The sequence below is a fragment of the Toxorhynchites rutilus genome, chromosome 3, assembly GCF_029784135.1.
Source record: "Toxorhynchites rutilus septentrionalis strain SRP chromosome 3, ASM2978413v1, whole genome shotgun sequence".
Classification (NCBI taxonomy): Eukaryota; Metazoa; Arthropoda; class Insecta; order Diptera; family Culicidae; genus Toxorhynchites; species Toxorhynchites rutilus.
This window is the reverse complement of record NC_073746.1, coordinates 237,900,502-237,918,471: the sequence shown is the minus strand read 5'-3', so window position 1 is coordinate 237,918,471 and position 17,970 is coordinate 237,900,502. Positions and strand designations below refer to the sequence as shown.

Below are 17,970 nucleotides of genomic sequence, written 5' to 3'. Positions count from 1 at the left end.
GCTCAACTGAACAACCGATGACAACGTTGTGATGTTAAAAGAATTCCTCCAGCGATTTTTCAACCAAAACGATTTCCATGTCTTCAGATGCCTGTTCTACGGTATGATTTTTATTAGTTTCTCTTAAATTTCACTAATAAGGCTCCCGAATTGTTTCGTTCTCAAAACATTGACGAAAAGCGCTTCATTACCACTTTTCTTCGTTGTAAATCGAATAGAGACAAGCCTCGAACCTAATCGAGGTATTTGGACAGTTTATATCCGCAAATTATTTGACTTTGAGTGTTTTGCACAATTTCGAGTCTAGAAAAAAAAAACAAACATAACCTTGCGATATGATTGACGATGTGAAATTGACTCCTTCTATCAACACGATTGCTGCTGAAATATTATGAATGAATAGTTTTTTTTAATATGTTGATTACTGTAATTTATGATTGTTGATAACAATGTTTTCAAAGTAATTGTTTCTTGAGCTGTGAATCGCTTCCGCTCGAATCTCAGAACTTTTTCTTGTTCTGACAGTGGTGGTAGTTTTTTAGGCCTATGCTAAATAGTACTAATAGTATTACTTTAGAAAAAGGTCGAAAATATATAAATTCAAAAAGTATTTCTGCTAGAAGACAATTCAAAGCTAAAATATCCAAAGTAGCCTGACACGATGGCGGCTGGATAGCCAAAAAATCCAAAAAATGCAATTAAACATCCATGAAGCTTTCAAATTTCGAATGTAACTATTCGATTTATAAGTATGGGAGATGGTTTCTTCATCTGTAGAAGCCGTGGCCGAGTGGTTAGCGTCTCACATTATCATGCCGGGTGTTCGGGTTCGATTCCCGTTCTGGCCGGGGGATTTTTTCGTCAAAGAAATTTCCTTCGACTTGCACTGTGGTCACGCGTATTCTAGAGATTGCCCCTCGGAATACATTCAAAGCGTGTTATTTGGCTTAAGAAATCTCAGCTAAGTATTAATCAATGACGCTAGTTAATGCAAACGTTGAGACGGCAAAAGTTTCACAGGGAACGTTAACGCCATTCAAGAAGAATATAAAAATTTCGAGCTTTGCGTTCCATAGAAGTTTATACAGACTCTTAGTGACATAACCGACAACTCTGGTCCAGATTTGTTGGAAATGTTTGGCATTTTCAACCTCCTGTTTTTTTACGGAAAGCGCCCACTTTATCTTTCAAATGGGCGTAACTCAGATCAACTGGAAGGATTATAAGATTTTAATAACATTTTGGAAGTAAAAAACTTAAAAGTTAATAATTTTTAATGTGTTATTATTAATTTTATCCTAAAAATTTATATTAATCTTGGTTGTTTCCATCAATTAAATTGAAGCTCTCTAACCGCTCTACAATTTGCTGCAATATCGAAATAAACAATTCATGGTGATAATTCAAGCAAAATCTTCAAAAATCATGATTTTTATCCCACTGTACATGTAATTTTTGCTTGAGATTGAAAGGTTACAATTTTTCTGGAAATAAGTCATATTTGAAATATAAATAAAAATCAAACTGTATATAATCGAGTGCAAAATTGTATATAATCGAGTCCGACCATTACAATCCCTTAGTCTTTGAATGGCTTAGATTGAAGAAAATTAGCATTACCATTTTCCAATACATTTTTTCTGTTCATTTGTTCATTTGCTTACCTATCCGTCAATAGCGAGCTTCTGGTTGGCCCATCTGGTGCTACATTATTTTGTACTATTTTGTATGTGTAACAATATCGAAAACCTAAGAAATCATTAGCTATTTTTTTAGTAGAACTATTTATTTAATTATTGGGATCAAATCAGAAAAATAGGGAACGTTTTTATAAAACAGAAATAAACGTTCTACGGACAATGTGGAATTCAAAGTTACGATAAATTGCAATTTAAGCTCTGCGCGTTTAAAATTTATGGAGAGTGGAGAGTGCTTCTGTATTTTTGAACCGTTTGTTGAACATTTCGAAAATGAGAGCGTTTCATTCGGGGTGCACGAATTTGAGCGTTAATACCTCTTTACCGGCTGAACGACGTGACATTGAAAACACAAAAATCTCTTAATATTGGTGAAATCAAATTACCTATAAATGTGTTTGAAAGTCCATCGGAGTCGAGATTGGTCAGTGGTTGATGCATGTCGTCGGATCGCCGAGAAAGCACTATAAATATTGTGCTCGTCCTGAGCAACCTCAGTTTCTATTTTGCTATCGTATTGAGCGGAGGTGCAAAAGTTTTTGCCTCAGTATGCATTATCAGAATATGCGCGAAATAAGTATAGTGCAGAGCTTGCACTGACCAGTAGAAATAAAGCAGAAGAGAACATGTAGGACGTACGGCCTCAGTTTTCATATCGTTATGTGGAGATTGGTTGTGTATGATTGAATCACACTTACGAATTGTTGATTTTATGTGTTATCAAATAGATAACGGTTCCCCCATTACCCCCATTATGTATTAACCTAGGGCTCTGTGTCTAGCACGAGAAGAACCTTGGCTATTCATACTGAGTGTACTACGTGCATTGAAATAACGACATAAATCTCATTTATTGTTCTCGCAAGAAAAAGAATGAATCATGAATCACTCTTCTTCAACTGCCACTACCAAATCACGCAAAAGCAATTCTTTTCAGGACCACTAAAAATTTCGTTAAACATTTCTAGGCATTCTAAAACGTTAAAAAAATTTTTTTTGACAAATTTTTGTTTTCGAGATAACAGTAAATATCGACGTTTCGTGCAGTTCTAAGACTTTCAGCATCAAACAAACATTTTTAATACTCGGATTTCCGGTGATTTTTCGATCACCGAATTGAAGTGTTTCAAACACTTTTTACGTCAGCGACACTAAAAAATGAAGTCCGATTGAACTAATATTTTGCATTGGGTATATTATCGTGCACACCAACACTTCACAGCATGTTCGGAATGAAAAATTGAGTTACCTTTTTTTATTGGCACCCCAAAGCATAAGTTTTGCCTCGCATTCCGAAAAAGTCCCAGAGTGTCGATTTTTGATAAAAATTGACTTTTTTTTCGAGATGACAGTAGATATCGACGTTTTTAAGACATAAGGACATTTTAAGACATTTGGCATCAACATTTTTTTTTGAAACCCCTTCTTCTTCTTCTTTGTTTTTAAGAGGCTTTGAACTTTGCAGTTCATTCGCCTCTAGAGAACCCCGATTTCCTTTAACCCTTTCGCTACGAGCGTTGTCTATAGACGAAATCAGAGTGATACTGCACATCTATCACACTAGCGCGATATGCATACTTTTCGGCGCAGTGCTCCGTTCAGATGTAGCACTTCGAAGGGGCACACTGCTGTATTGAAAGGGTTAATCCCCTCTTGGGTGATTTTTCGATTTCCAAAAACTCATACTTTGACCGCTTTGCGCCACTCTTCCTTTAGTCCGATTGAGCTGATATTGTGCATAGGGTGTTTTTTCGAGGTGATGAACATTTTTTATGTGGCAATTTTTTGAAGTTCGAGATGACCTTTTCAAAGTGTACTAGTCAGAGAGAGCAGCTGGTGCTGGGTGAATAGACTCAGGATGAAACACGACTATATCAACCGGATAAGGGCTTTGCTTCTTCTCCGATGGCACTAACGTTTCTGGTGGAACTTCGTCATATCAACGTAGTATTTTATTTGCGTCGTTTCTATTAGTATTGAGATTTCTATGCACAAATGACACGCCCCGAATGTGAGCTGAGTGATAAGTTCTAGAATACACTAGGCCTAGTGCAGTTCGGAAGAACCCGAACCACTGGCATGATATTATGTGACGCTAATTACTCGGCCACGAGTAAAGGTCTACCATATTGCTTCATACTGTATGGCTTATGATGCGGTAAACTAAGTTGAAGTGACATGTGGGTGGTCTGTTTTATTGGTTAGATTCATACAAACGGATGATGATCTCGCCAGGTCAGTACCATGAATCATCGACAACTTCAAATACAGTTTTTGATACGGTAACTCTGAAGGAGATGGAAAAAAGATCTGGTCTCTTCCCACGTGATACTTGCTTGATTATTTTGAATCGAGATTAATCGATATTCATTTCGTTCTAATTTAAGGGTCACGTAGCCCAACAGTCAAAAACGGAAAGATTTTTTGCATCGGATTGTTATTGGGGATGGCAAGTGTATCCATTTCGACAATCAAAATCGAAAAACATCATAGGGTTACCACGGCCATCAGCCGACATCGATGGTCAAGACACAAATCCATGGTTCCATGGTGATTTTGCTGCACGACAACGCTCGGCCATACCTTCGTCAAATCGATACCAAAATAAGTCGATTCGTGAATCGCCTCGAAAGAGCAGCAGTTCTTTAGGCAAAAAAGTCTTAAAAGTTCACTTAAATAGCAATCATTGAAGCCTCGATCGGGTAGATAGTTGAAATCGAGTTGTTTCTTGTGCACTATTACAATGACATTTTTTAGTTTCTAGTATGAAACGATCTAAGCCAACGCAAAAGACCATATTAACGCAAGTTATTGGTGAGCGGGAAGGTGTATTCATGTGCACTTGAATGCTGACAAGGAAAAGAGTACAAGGGAAAATAAAATCATGCATACACGCAGATTCAGTCTATTTTGACTCGCTCGTTATTTTGATTCATGCGATCTTTCCAAAGGAGTTTTCATTCAATGAATGTTGTTTTTCACTTTTTGTTTTGTTATGTTTACTATCAGTCCCGAATTAAGATGGTTGGGGAGTGTAAAATGATTCATCGTGCAATCTAACGATTGTTTGCTGCATTCTTTTCGCCATGATTATTCCAAGCAGATACAAGAGTGATTTATAATTAGGTGTGGAGAAATGAGCGAATGAACTTTTCCATACTTGATGAACAGTAAGAAATTGAAAGGAGGTATATTAGTTTCACTTACACTAACTTATTTGAATGCTTCGACCGAATCTCGCACAAAAAAAAAATCTTTTTAATGTCGCCATTGCATATTGCACTGATGAAGAGTACAAAAGAATGGTGATATGAAATGGAATTGCCGCTTAAGAATAGTGCCCTCCTTTTTTTAGGTACCCATTTCAGTTAAAAAGTTCTCGACACATGGAATGGAGCAATGAGCTGGAACCCAGACTAATGTAAATCATAAATATTTTTCGACTAGACTTCTCGATAGCTGACTAATTTTCTTAAGTGCTTTTCAGATTTTATTGATCGGATAGCTTCTATGTATTAAGCTATCTGAGACTCTCTGAGTAGATGAAATAATAATCAACCAGCAAAGATTCATTTTTTTCTAAAGCGTGATATATTGAAGCTAGTTAGTTTTCTCGACTCTGTTTACAACAGTATACTCTTGACTGAACTGATCTAAAATTCAACTAAATGGTATGGCGAGGAGAGGTGCAATTGAATATAAGAGGTTCACAATTGAATCCCGAACGAGAAAGCAATTTAAATAATGAAAATCAATATGGTACACACATAATTCCATTATCCAAGGTCATTCACAGGCTGTTACAATTAAGCCTGAAATGTGTCATGTATTGTATATCTGCATAACGCTGATGGATTGAGTAAAGCTAATTATAATGCCGTCAACACTTCATACGCTTCCCCTGCGCTTTATCTCACCCTGTTTGGTCAATGCGAAAATTCCACTGATTCATCACAACAACGCCCGAATACCCCAGCGACCCATTTACTAGCGAGACAAACCACCGACGCGGCTTCGCGAATGCTGCACTTGAACTTGAATCGCGCTGCACCGCACCGGTTGGCCCTATATACCAACTGCCAGGCAGCGATACTAAATAAAGCATATCCGTTTCGGGGGGGAATGAAAGAGAACCGGTGTATATCGGTTTTACGTGCTCTCATTCTCATATTTCTTCCTAGGAACTGTTTACGATATATTTATGGACGCCCCATTTGGCTATGGATTACATCTGAACACGGGAACGGGAAAGGTGCGAATAAATTATTAGTCCACGCTCTCGTGTCCGTTCGCTCACCGATTGGTCAATAGATCGCTATAAATATACAGTTACATATTGAGCGGAAGTTATGATGAATGACGAAGGCCACCGGTTTGAAGGATTAGCGTCCCAAAATTCAATTGAAATTGATATTTTCTCATATCTATCTCTATCTTCCGCCAACACTGCTATAGCCCAAATAGTAGTAGGTGTATTGAAACGGACACCTCTAAATAATATCATCAATCCCGTTTCGCCGCGGCGAGAGAGAAAGAGAGTTTACGTTCCCTAGTAGTGTCCCGCGTATACTCAGTGGCTGCAAATGAACGGCTGTGTACCTACTCTTAATGCTTAATGTAAAAGGCAAAAAATTAGCGCGCAGTTGAGTCACACACGTTGGACGCCGCGTGTTTATGGTGATATTCATTGCATTTTTGTTTCGTATGTTTTTTTTTCTGCGTGTAGCGTGTGGTTTTTTTCGTTAACTCATCATTCCCGGTTGGTTCGAAGTCATCTCTCTTTCGCTCAATTGTGTGCAAATAAGGCTCGTTTTGCCCACATCGTCGTCCGCAGCATATACAAGCTGTGAGTGATGGGCTTTTTTTCTCGCGATTAACCATCCCCCTCTATTTATGTGGAAGCGTACAATTTGCGTGCAGCGTTTTGGGCATCTCTTCTACCGTCACTTCCTACTCTTTCGAGCGAAAACTAAATTTTCGAATATCGTTTTGTTTTACAGATTCTGTGCAGAATACAGCTGCTGCAGCGGATAGCGCATCCGATGCGCAATTAAACAGTTCGACGCCGATGGACACTTCGTCGTCTGTTGTCCCGTCGGGCGCTCTTTTGACGACGGTCCCGGTCCCGGTAACGACAACTTCATCCGTGCCCGTCACGCCAACAACAACAGCACCAGTAGCTGCGGGCGCAGCAACACCAACAGCGTCAGCCCAACCAGCTGTCGCCTCCTCGGACGAGCCGACAGATGCGGTGAGCACAACCACAACGACGCCCCAAACGACGACAACGACAACCACGCTCTCCACTACGACTAGTTCGGTTTCATCGGCCGCTTCCATCACCAACACCATTGCGGCCGCGAGCGTCGTATCCACGGTGACGGCCACATCCACCGCCCCAGCCGGCTTTGGCTGTGCGAATGGTTTACTCTCGATGGCCACGACGGCTGTGGTCACGTGTACGAACACGACGACGCTGACCAACGCCAGTGGTGGCGGCGCTTTGACGACAAACACCACCACCACCACCACCCCGACAAGTTTGACCCAGAACAAGACAGGTACCACGGATAAGGGTGGTCTGCCGAAGGCGATGATCAAACCGAACATCCTGCTGCACGTTATCGATGGCTACGTGCTGGAGGAATCGGATGAACCGTTTCCGGTTCAGCGGCAGCGGTACCCGGAGCGGGATGCCAGTGATGAGCCTCCGAGTAAGTATTATTCTCTATTGAAATTTATTTTCGCAGGATTTATTTAAACGAATATCAAATTTTTGAGTAGAAATTTTGAAACGAATTTTTGCGAAGATCTGAATGCCGAATGTTGAATGGTATTTCATTTACTCCAACAGCTTTGATTTGCTTTTTTGAATTGCTTTCACGTATAAAGTGCGATTCAAATACAACATCCACGTCACGTCCACGTTCCGCCACGTCACGTTACCTCAGTTATTCTATTATGCATTTGTTATGGAAACATTCACATGCACCGGCAACGTAACGACCCGTCAGCATACGTTCAACGAAAACGACCGGCAGGATTTGTAGAAAAGAATAATTGACGGAGACGGACGGCTCGTTTGGTTTTTGTCTGGGCTTTGTGTCTCGGCTTTTGTTTTGATTTGGTTGTACAGTAATTTATATCTAATTCGAAATTAAGCTAATTGAACAGATCTGTGATGCAATACGTTTAATTGGAAATTTTTACCTCTTATTGGACATTTTTGTAAACATTGAGTTCGGAGCCCAAATTATGGCCCCACATTGAAAGTCGTCACCAGTCGCGAATGTCCAATTGCTGGTCAAAATCGACTCCAATGCGACACTGAATAGTGCCTCAGCATATCGCTTGATAAGTAACTGACTGTACTTTTTATGCCAACATATCTCTTAGCTCCAAATTTCGGAGTGAAAATCATTCGCGACTAGCTGAGAGAAATATTCTATTTATTATTATTGTTGGATAAGGGTCGGACTACGGAGTTTAAGCAGTTAAATAATTGAATTCAATGATTTTCATTGAATTTTTCAAAATTTAGAACTGATTCTAGGCTTGCTGATTTGAAAGAGGGCATTGCAATTTAAAATTGTTGTAGGTGGCGACACCATGAATAACATTACATAAATCATTCGTTTGACATTTGACGCGACGGTGCTGATGGAAGCATTGACTGCATGTGTGAATTGGTGGAGACGTTGACGGAACGTAGACGTTCTTCTCCGTAACGTTCTATGTGAATCGCACATAATTCGGTTCGTGATTTGCAAATCAACGTCAGTTCAGTTGTTTGTTTTTAAGAGGCTTTAAACTTTCCAGTTCATTCGCCTCTAAGGGTGGGTTTAGACTAGGGATATATTCATGTGAAGAAATATGATGAGATTTATAGAAATCGCATCAACCGTTTACACTAGAGTGAACTTCTATAATGAATATATTCATATCTTCGGTGAATTTATTCACCTGAAGTAGAACTGCATCCAACTTTAGTGATTTCTCACCAGTGAGAAATTCACAAGCGTTTACATATGCTGAATTTATTCAAGTTATATATACCTCGAATAAGTGTATCATATTTATTCTCACCCATTTACACCTATTTTCACGTGAATAAATCCATCTATAGCTATAGATTTCCCTAATGTAAACCCACCATAACATCGGAAAATTGCATCAACTTATCAAGTTCCCACAGTAATTGCACAGTTCAAGCTCTTGTTGCAAACTGGCTAGATATCGTAGAAATTGACTACTCTGCCGTAATCTCACATTTTGACGAAGGCGTCAGAGAGAAGAATTTTCAGCACGAGGCTTTTCTTAAAATACATGTATAATTAACATACGCATAAACTACAAAAATCAGGTCTGTAAAAAAATGTGTGCCCTTGATGGAAAAACCTTGCCATCTGCTTGATTTTTGAAAAAATGCAGTTTCTTCAAGATATGCTACCAAACGCAGTTTGTTATAGAAACAGCGGATCTCAACCGTTGTTTCCTCTGTATGCAGCCATTCCATTCAGAGAATTTCAGGTGATTGACTTTAATTTGATATGTCGATCATCTGAATCGGTCTTGTAGTTCAAAAGTTATGAATTTTTGAAAAAAAGTCATTTTTGGAAAAAAGAGGAAAAAGTTGATTTTTCGGACAACCCTACAATGGAAATGGTCACTCTAATGCAAAAATTAAAAAAAACAAATGTTTCAAATGTTCAAATGTTTTGCGATAAAGAACAAAACTACCAATTTTCACGAAACTCTGAGAACCACTATATCAGTTTGGCATGGAATGGCTGTATGTTTATATGCAATTGAAAATAGTCTTTTATTTCGATCCTATTTCTGAAATATATTCGTGTTGGCTTAGTGATTGATAGCGATAAATTGTTTGATACTGACGCCTACACACAACTGGTGTCGAAGAAGAATGTAGTGCGTAATTTCTGGATCGACTAGAGTGGATAATTACCAGCTATTGATTTACAATTTGCTCGAGCACCGAAAACAATACTGCCCATGTTTGCATAGGAGACGTTAATCACCAGCTAGAGATGGGCAAATCAGCTCATCATGGTGAGCGGCTCAGAGCCGTTCAGCTCATACAAGTGAGCTGTTCATTTGGAACAGCTCTTCAGCTCAGTTGAAGTTTGCAGTTGTCCACACAATTGCATATGAAACGTAATCACCATGGGATATTGCATAGTGTGCATTTTCTTAATAGACGGAAGCAAAAAATAAACAAATTTAGTTTGTAATTGTACAAAAACTAGAACTGATATGAATTCTAATAATATAATATACAACAAATACTGAATGCTGAAATCCAACATAGAAGATGCTTAGGATATGCTGAACTTAAACAACAGAAAAACCAGCAGTTGTCAAATGCCTCCAGGAAATTGGCCGAGACAACGTTTTTTGAAAAAACCATCGAGATTTTTTTTTTGCATCCGAGGATATAAAAATAAATCCACTAATAGGTGCAACGAGAAATAATTATTCACGATCACAAAGGTAACAAAAGGACCAGTATCAATCATCAACATTTATGCCGGGTGGTTTTCTGAATTGTTTTGATTCAGCACGCGGAAATAAATGTATGTGTTTCCACAGTAATGTTTAAATAACAATGCAATATATCAAATTTATTTACAAGCATATAATAATGTTTATTATTTTGTTTGGCCATATAAGAAAAATTTAATGAAGTAACGAACGATTGAATATCTTCAAAACAAAAACCTTTTTTCCTATCTGGCATCTCTGCTAAAGCTAAAGTACGAAGAGGGATACACGAAAACAAACTGACGTCATGCCATGAAGCGCGGGAGACGAAAAATCCTTTCGCGTCTCGCAATTCACTCTCTGCAGCTTTTGCGCTCCACAGCTATGCAGCTCAACAGCTCAACAGCTCAGCAGCTCAACAGCTCAGCAGCTCAACAGCTCTTCAGCTCTTCAGCTCAACAGCTCATTAGCTCCAGCTCCGTAATGAGCTGATGAGCTGCGTTTTTTTGATTGCGAGCCGATCCGAAACCGCTCACTATGATGAAGCGATTCGAATGAACAGCTCATGAGTGGATGGCACATCTCTATCACCAGCACCATTATTGTTGGGAAAACGCATTTTTGTTTTTTTTGCCCTGTACATTTCCTATGAAATAATCTATCCAGTTAAAGGATACTATCGATCAAAAGAAGGCCTAGAAGAAGCAAAATCGCAATTTGGTTTCAGTAGTTGTTGAAAAAAAAACAAATAGATTTGAAAAAAAAATCACGAAATATCTGGAAAAGTTGCTCTGCATTTGTTGCGAGTCTATGATAGTTCCGACACGGAAGATGAAAATTAATCCAATTCAAATTAATCTGACTGGTAATGTGAGGTCTGAAAACTTTTTACTTACACCAACGGTATGAGTAAATCTTCAATACGTCAAATGAGTTGATGTCGAATTGAATCAGTAATGCTGAGAACTAATATTATTTCAATTTAATTACCAAACTGATTATTTTTTTCATCAAGTATATGTTTCAAATGCAGAAATTTACGTTATCACATCATAAAAACTAGATTACTTCTCTACGTTTGTCGCGATGCAGTGAACAGATAACAGTAATTATATGAGCAGTGTTTCAATGGTTTCTTATATCATCTATTAGAAAATGTTAAGTAATGGAACGCCATCATGAAATTTTGGACTCTACTCAGAATTTGATTCAATTGTAGATGTAGATGTAGTACAGATGTAGTACAGTTCGGCTGAAATGTTTATAAGGTAACACAGTAAAACTATTTTTTTTCAAAATTCAATTTTATTATTCAACATAATTACCTTCGAGGGCGATACAGCGATTGTAGCGATCTTGCAACTCTTCGATACCATTTTTATAGGACTTTCGGTTTTTCCTTAATACAGGCCTCAGTTTCGGTAATTCGGTAATTTCGGTAATTTTCCACAGTTGCAATAACTGGAGCAGAATCCGGATAACGTTTGTCAAGCCATGCTTTGGTTTGCACTGTATTTTTTCCATCAAATAGCAATGCTTTATCAATACACGAAATTCTGATTTTTCCATTTTTTTCACAATAACAAAAGTTGCTTCACCCCCAATGCTTGTAACTCACGAATCAATCGACAGATTGCTGTCAAATTTCGACACGTATCCATCGAAAGACGGTGCTTTGTGATAGTCAAGTCGATTTTTGAGAGGCGCCATCTAGACGTCAACCTTATGAACTTTTCAGTCGAGCTGTTATAGTGGTAACCGTAAATTTTTCGAACGATATATGGAAGTTGTATGGAACTACGTCAGTTATTCGTTCAAACTGTGATTATTTGAAAAAATTCTCAAATGTTTTCGGGCAAAAAATGTTTCTTTGCACGTTGAACATACGTATCACATAGTGTAGAATGCGTAGCAACGATTTTATGAATTTTATCGCTATTGGAAAAAAGCGCCATTTGATTTTTTATAGATCGATTCTTTGGTACCGATAAAACCAGTGAATCGATTCCAGCGCCGTTAAGAAAATCAATCCATTAAGATCGATATTTTTCTAAAGATCGCCCAATCCTAATCTGCCTACCACCAGATGGACAAATTGGCTGGGGAGGAGTTGACATCGCTACTTGGAATGCATTCCTTTCGAAAGTGTTTCAATAAGAACTACGCTGCAAGCGATAGCAATCACGATACACAACCCAACGAGTCGAACGTTCGTTTCACTTTATACTCCATCTTTCAATAATCTAACAAAGTGTTGGGAGCAGAACTTCAGGATTTGATCAGTCAATTGCCGGAACCGTTTATAAAAATAAGTGACCTAAATGCCCATGGAATAACGAGGTGGCGACAGTTATTAAAAACAGGTGAAAAACACTCAGAGCTCTTCGAAAACTCAACAAAAACGAACCACTATATGCACAAGTCCTTACAGATTTTCAAACAAAAAGGTACAGTGCCGGATCTGCAATGATCAAAGCCAAGCAAGAAAGTTGTACAAATTTTGTAGAAGGAATACATCCAAACTCCAGGGGAAAAATAGGACAATGAGTGTTCTACTCCCTGGCAGCAACACAAACACGGATGACCCGGCCGTTCTAGCTGAGATCAGTGGCGTGACCGGGTGTCACCCGGGGCGGATGTCTTTGGTGTCACCCTCATCATTCAAACTTCGTTTTCAAGTATTTTGGCGTAACCTAGGCACGAGTTCCAACCTAACTGTTCTCAAAATGTTTTTTTATTTGTTTTTTATTTAACTTAAACATATTTTCGGCACCAGCGAAATATAATTGGAAACCGAAAGCGATCATGACGTTTTCGTTCGCATGCTAGTGTATCATGAAGTACTAACCGAAGCAGAGTTCTTTCGTGCTTATTTGTGTCATGATTTGTAGAATGAAACAACATACGAATGCCACTTAGAAGGAATGACTTCTGCAAGACCACATTTGAACGAACGAAAGTGAATCATTCAGTGAAACGCTCAATCCGCAGACACTGTTCACACTAGTTTCAATCAGAAAACTGATGAACTCGCACCACGACCCTAGCATCCCAAGATAAGCGTAGACAGCATAGAAAGGGCAAGCTGTCAATTCAGTCGAGCTCTGAAGTTTCTGAAGTTTGTTCCGCAATGTGAGTGACAATGCGAGTTTTTGAACCCCACTGATAACTTTGATGTTGGCGTCATCCGAGCACATAGGAAGGGATAGGCGATAGCAGGGCCCTAGTGTCACCCCTCTGAGGGTAGCACCCGGGGTGGATTGCCCCCTCGCTCCCCTCGCTCCCGTACACTGGCATAGATGCTTGCAAAACACTATTGGCAAATCTTTAACTCCAACAATGAGATGAACAGACCTCAAGTAGCAAGAAAGCAAGAGGGAAGGACGATTACCTCCACTTCCACCAACGAATACAGTAGTGCGTAGCACGATCTTATCGCCCACTTTCAGAGCTAAATGACAGGGGAAAGTATCTCCTGTTTGTCGGACGAACACAGAAATGTTTAATTATGATGTTGGGCCTTGTATTTATTTCACTGAGCTTCGATCGCGCCTTTTTTGAAACTCAACGAACTATAATAATGACCTCTCGTTAAGGGAACTGCACAGAACAATTCGAAAAAGGCAAAAGTAGGTTTACGGGGCACGACGAAATAAAATACCCATTGCAACATCTACCAGAGACTGATCATTCGGCTCTGCTGAGAACACTCAATGCGGTTTGGCAAAAAGGATGCATCCCAGAAGCGTGGAAACCAGCGACTATAGTACTAATCCCAAAACAAGGAATAGCAAGAGATCCAAAAGACTTTGTGCACACTTGAAGAACGTGAACCCCTCGATCCAAGACAGTACGCTTTGAATTGAAGTCTACTCAGCAGACTTAGAGAAGCTTTTAGATGCCCGGTTCTGCGGTCTCTTCCCCTACGTGCAGATGCAAACAAAGACTCACAATTGAACATATTCTTCCGAAATTTTGACTTTCATTTCTGTACCGGAGTGTAAGATTGAAGTTTCGAAAACGAGAGAGTGACGCTGGAGTGCAAGGTTTTGAACGTTAATACTTCTTTACCGACTGAATGGAGTGGTATAATATTCACTTCATTTGAAAGATAAAATGTTACATGATTGTCATTTCTAGGTCAAAAAAAACGTTTCAATAGCTTTAAAATTGCTTTGAAAATAGGCTATTGAAATCAGAACAATTTAGCTCATTGATGATGATTGCTTTTATGGTGATTGGAATGTATTCCCGAACACGGACGCAACATCAAGGTACCTGGAGAAACCGTCATCGCGAATACATGTAGGCTGTGATTTCTTTTACCCGCTTGTAAATGCGCTCGAGCAAGGGAAGATTTGCGCATTCGATTTCAGTGATGCAGTCGTATCCAAGAGCATCAGTTTCTATTCTGCTTCCGCGTGGAGTAGTCATGAAAACTCTCGTGTATTGTTCTCACGAGGACAAAATGGTAAAATGTATCAAACTTCATCAGTAGCTTTTGCAAATCCACACAAACTCAACGGTTCTTTTCTGGACCACCAAGAAGTTCGAACTAATTGAATTACAATTTCATACTCATACTCATCCACTCACACACTAACAAGGAAAACTTTCAGCAATATTTAGAAATAATTATTCATTCATTCATTCAGAATTGATTCAGATGCAATTTCGAACTAAAGATTACAGAGCCAGCGGTAGACCTACGTCTACCTTGCGGTTCTTCTAGTTTTTACTACTAAAAAAAGAACGTGAAAATGAAGGCATTCGTGGTATTCTAGAGGAAATCCTCAAAAACAGTAACGACAGTGAGAAGAAACTGCTAAAGTTTTTTTGAGGAAGACTATGATCTTCAATCTTCAATGAAGACTATGATCTTCAATCGTGAAAATTGGACCCTTTTGAAGCGATAAACTTTTTCCGACGAACAATATAGTCATCGAAACACTCTTCATAGCTGTATTCAGAAATTGCCTTCAGTTCACGCAGCGAGTTTGTTTTTATGTCTTCAATGCTTTCAAAACGGGTTCACGAAGTGATAATTCGAGTTTCGGAAATAGGAAAAAGTCACACAGTCACAGTGTTTTAGGCATAGTTGAGTCATGTATTCTGCGTCAAGCAAAAAAAGCAAAAAAAATCACTTGTTTTCAATGACGCTGTAAACAAACTAAATGATCAAAGTTGACATTAAGACTACTGACAGAAGTATCAATTTAAAAAAAAAATAAAATTATTCTGCGGGCAGATTGAAAATTACAAATGCCCTGTACACTTTTACAGAGTGTATTATAAATCCGTAAAGTTATACTTGCACATCTAATGTATATTTTTAAAACTCTACTAATAATCGCTTCTCTTTCCAGAGAAACGCAACACCCTCGAGTCCAACTCTCCCATCTCTCCGCATCATCCGCAGCAGCAACAACCACCATCCTCCCAACAGACGCTCCAACCGCCACAGCCGATTGGTTCCGACATGGGCAACTGTGAGATCTGCGGCAAACCGGAGCTGCGCCAGAAGATGAAGCGGAAACGATTCTGCAGCGTCGATTGCGCTCGCGCGGCCAAGCAAAACTCAACAGATCGCGGTAGCTCACCATCGTACAACGGCACCGGTGAGGCCCACTCCACTAGCGCCGGGGCCGGCAATAGACTGGGAGAGCACCACCCGTCGTCGGTGACGACCACCGTGAATCCAGTGGCACCGTCCAACATCAAGCTGGAACGACCGGAACCGATGGAGCAGTCGCCGTCTGTTCACCCGGCGCAGTTTGCGGTGACTCCAATGGAGACAGGCGCTGCCACCGTCCCGGTCGCACCAACACCAGCTGCCGAGGAGACACCGATCATTAAAAAATGGTCGGTCCAAGATGTATACGATTTTGTTAAGAGTCTGCCAGGATGCAGTGACTACGCGGAGGACTTTGCCAACCAGGAGATTGATGGTCAGGCCTTGCTGCTGATTAAGGAAGATAACCTTGTCAATACGATGGGCATGAAGCTGGGACCTGCGTTGAAATTCATGGCAAAAGTTCACTCTATAATTGCCAGTTCCAACCCGGACGGACAGCAGCAGCAGTCGTAGAAAAATCCTTAGATACTATAAACTGCACCTTCTTCCCTCCCCCGACTTTGTCCACTTTGAATAGACTGTACATTAGTTTATTATTTGTTTGTATATATCCATCTGTAAATAGACCTCTGTTGTTTGGGGCTAGCTATAAAAATGTCTATACAATTTGCATTAAGATTATTTTTTTAACATAAGGATATTTCTCATTACGGAGAAGCTTAATTTTACTTTGTTCCAAATAATAAGTTATTTTATGTAGCAAAATATCCTCGAAGTACTTGTGTACAAGCAGTTGACATTCGATGGGCAAAACAAAAGATGATCAATGTTAGAGTTTTCCAAAAACTCGCTGTAAATAGGTATTATCCACTATCACCGCAAATAGTATTTTTAAGAACAATTTTGCTCGGAATAATCGAATGATCTAAATGTAGTAAGTTAATCGAATTGACTTTGTCCTTCATAGGAATTCAAACAGAGCTCAGCAAGACCAATGTTTTATATACTGTACACATAGAAAATGAAAAAATACGATCAAAACTATTTGAAAACACTTTCTTGAAACTCCACACAATTCATTTTTCGGAAGTAAAAATGCGTAGATTTGCCAAATTGAGGAAAGCAAAGTTTGTTTGCTTTATCGGAACTGTAAATATTGTCACTAAATTCATCGTAAATATTACTAATAGAATTCTGAATCGGAAAAAAGTACGGATGGAATGTAATTCAACGAACGTTTTAAAATAAAACAATTGAAAATAATTACGTATTGGCCCAGTGCTGTCATCCGAACGATCCATTTAACTACGATGTGATACTGAGGCTCCGCAAAAAATCTGCAAAAAATTCTCGGATAATGGATGAAAATGAATTTTTCGAAGCAGTGAGAATTCCCGAACCAGCGAACATTTGCTTTCTTCAAGTAGCGGAACATAGCCCTCCATTATGCCAACTATATCACTGATGCATGCCAACGAGGACGAGCCATTCTATGTATGGTATCTGGCAAGTATGATTATTTTGCTTAGCTTTTGATGTCTCACACATTCTTTATTTTCAGCAATTATGATGATAGTCACCTAATGTTTGAAGAATTTAATGACTTCTGAGTCACACAGATAATTTTTTGACCAATAAACAAAATGTACATGGTCGGTTCTTCAAATTCGATAATTATTTTTTTTCCATACCTTCATTGCCTCTAAGGCTAGGTCCCAAAAGGTGACACAGGGGTAACATTGCGCATTTCGAAACGAGTAACTCGTTTCGATATAATTAAAACTCGAATCGAATTGATTTTAGTATTATGTATCTTTTTTGAGTTAATATTTTCAGTGTACTAGATTTCGAGCAAAATTTGTCTCGAAGAGAAATGTCAAATTTTTGGGTTTGTAAACAAAGCAAACGCCACAGCTATTGCAAATATCAATGCCGAAAAACAAATTTGATTTGATTATATTAGAATTGTGATTAAAAAGAAAATATCTCGAAACGTTTTTTGACGACAGCGATAGTGAAGAAAGCACGCTTATCTCACAGAGGCGAGAGTTGGGGCGATGAAATTGACTTTCGCTAAGTGAGAATGAGTTAGTTTGCCTTATATACGTTTCCGACATAAATGATAATAATGATTCTTTTGTTTCAAGGTTTCGGCAGTATATCAGACTTAGTCGAGAAGCATTTAAAAATATTCCA

General features: G+C 39.0%; 1 protein-coding gene across 2 annotated transcripts in view; it reads left to right on the top strand.

Moving 5' to 3' along the window:
• The window catches only part of LOC129780164 (polyhomeotic-proximal chromatin protein-like), a 63,758-nt gene extending 46,721 nt beyond the window's left edge, over positions 1 to 17,037 (top strand). For both annotated transcript variants that reach the window (XM_055788147.1, XM_055788148.1), the window contains 2 exons: positions 6,698 to 7,411; positions 15,566 to 17,037. In XM_055788147.1, the coding sequence (XP_055644122.1) occupies positions 6,698 to 7,411; positions 15,566 to 16,287 (1,436 nt within the window). In that variant the 3' untranslated portion in view covers positions 16,288 to 17,037. The remainder of the gene's footprint in view (positions 1 to 6,697; positions 7,412 to 15,565) is intronic.
• Positions 17,038 to 17,970: the final 933 nt, after the last annotated feature.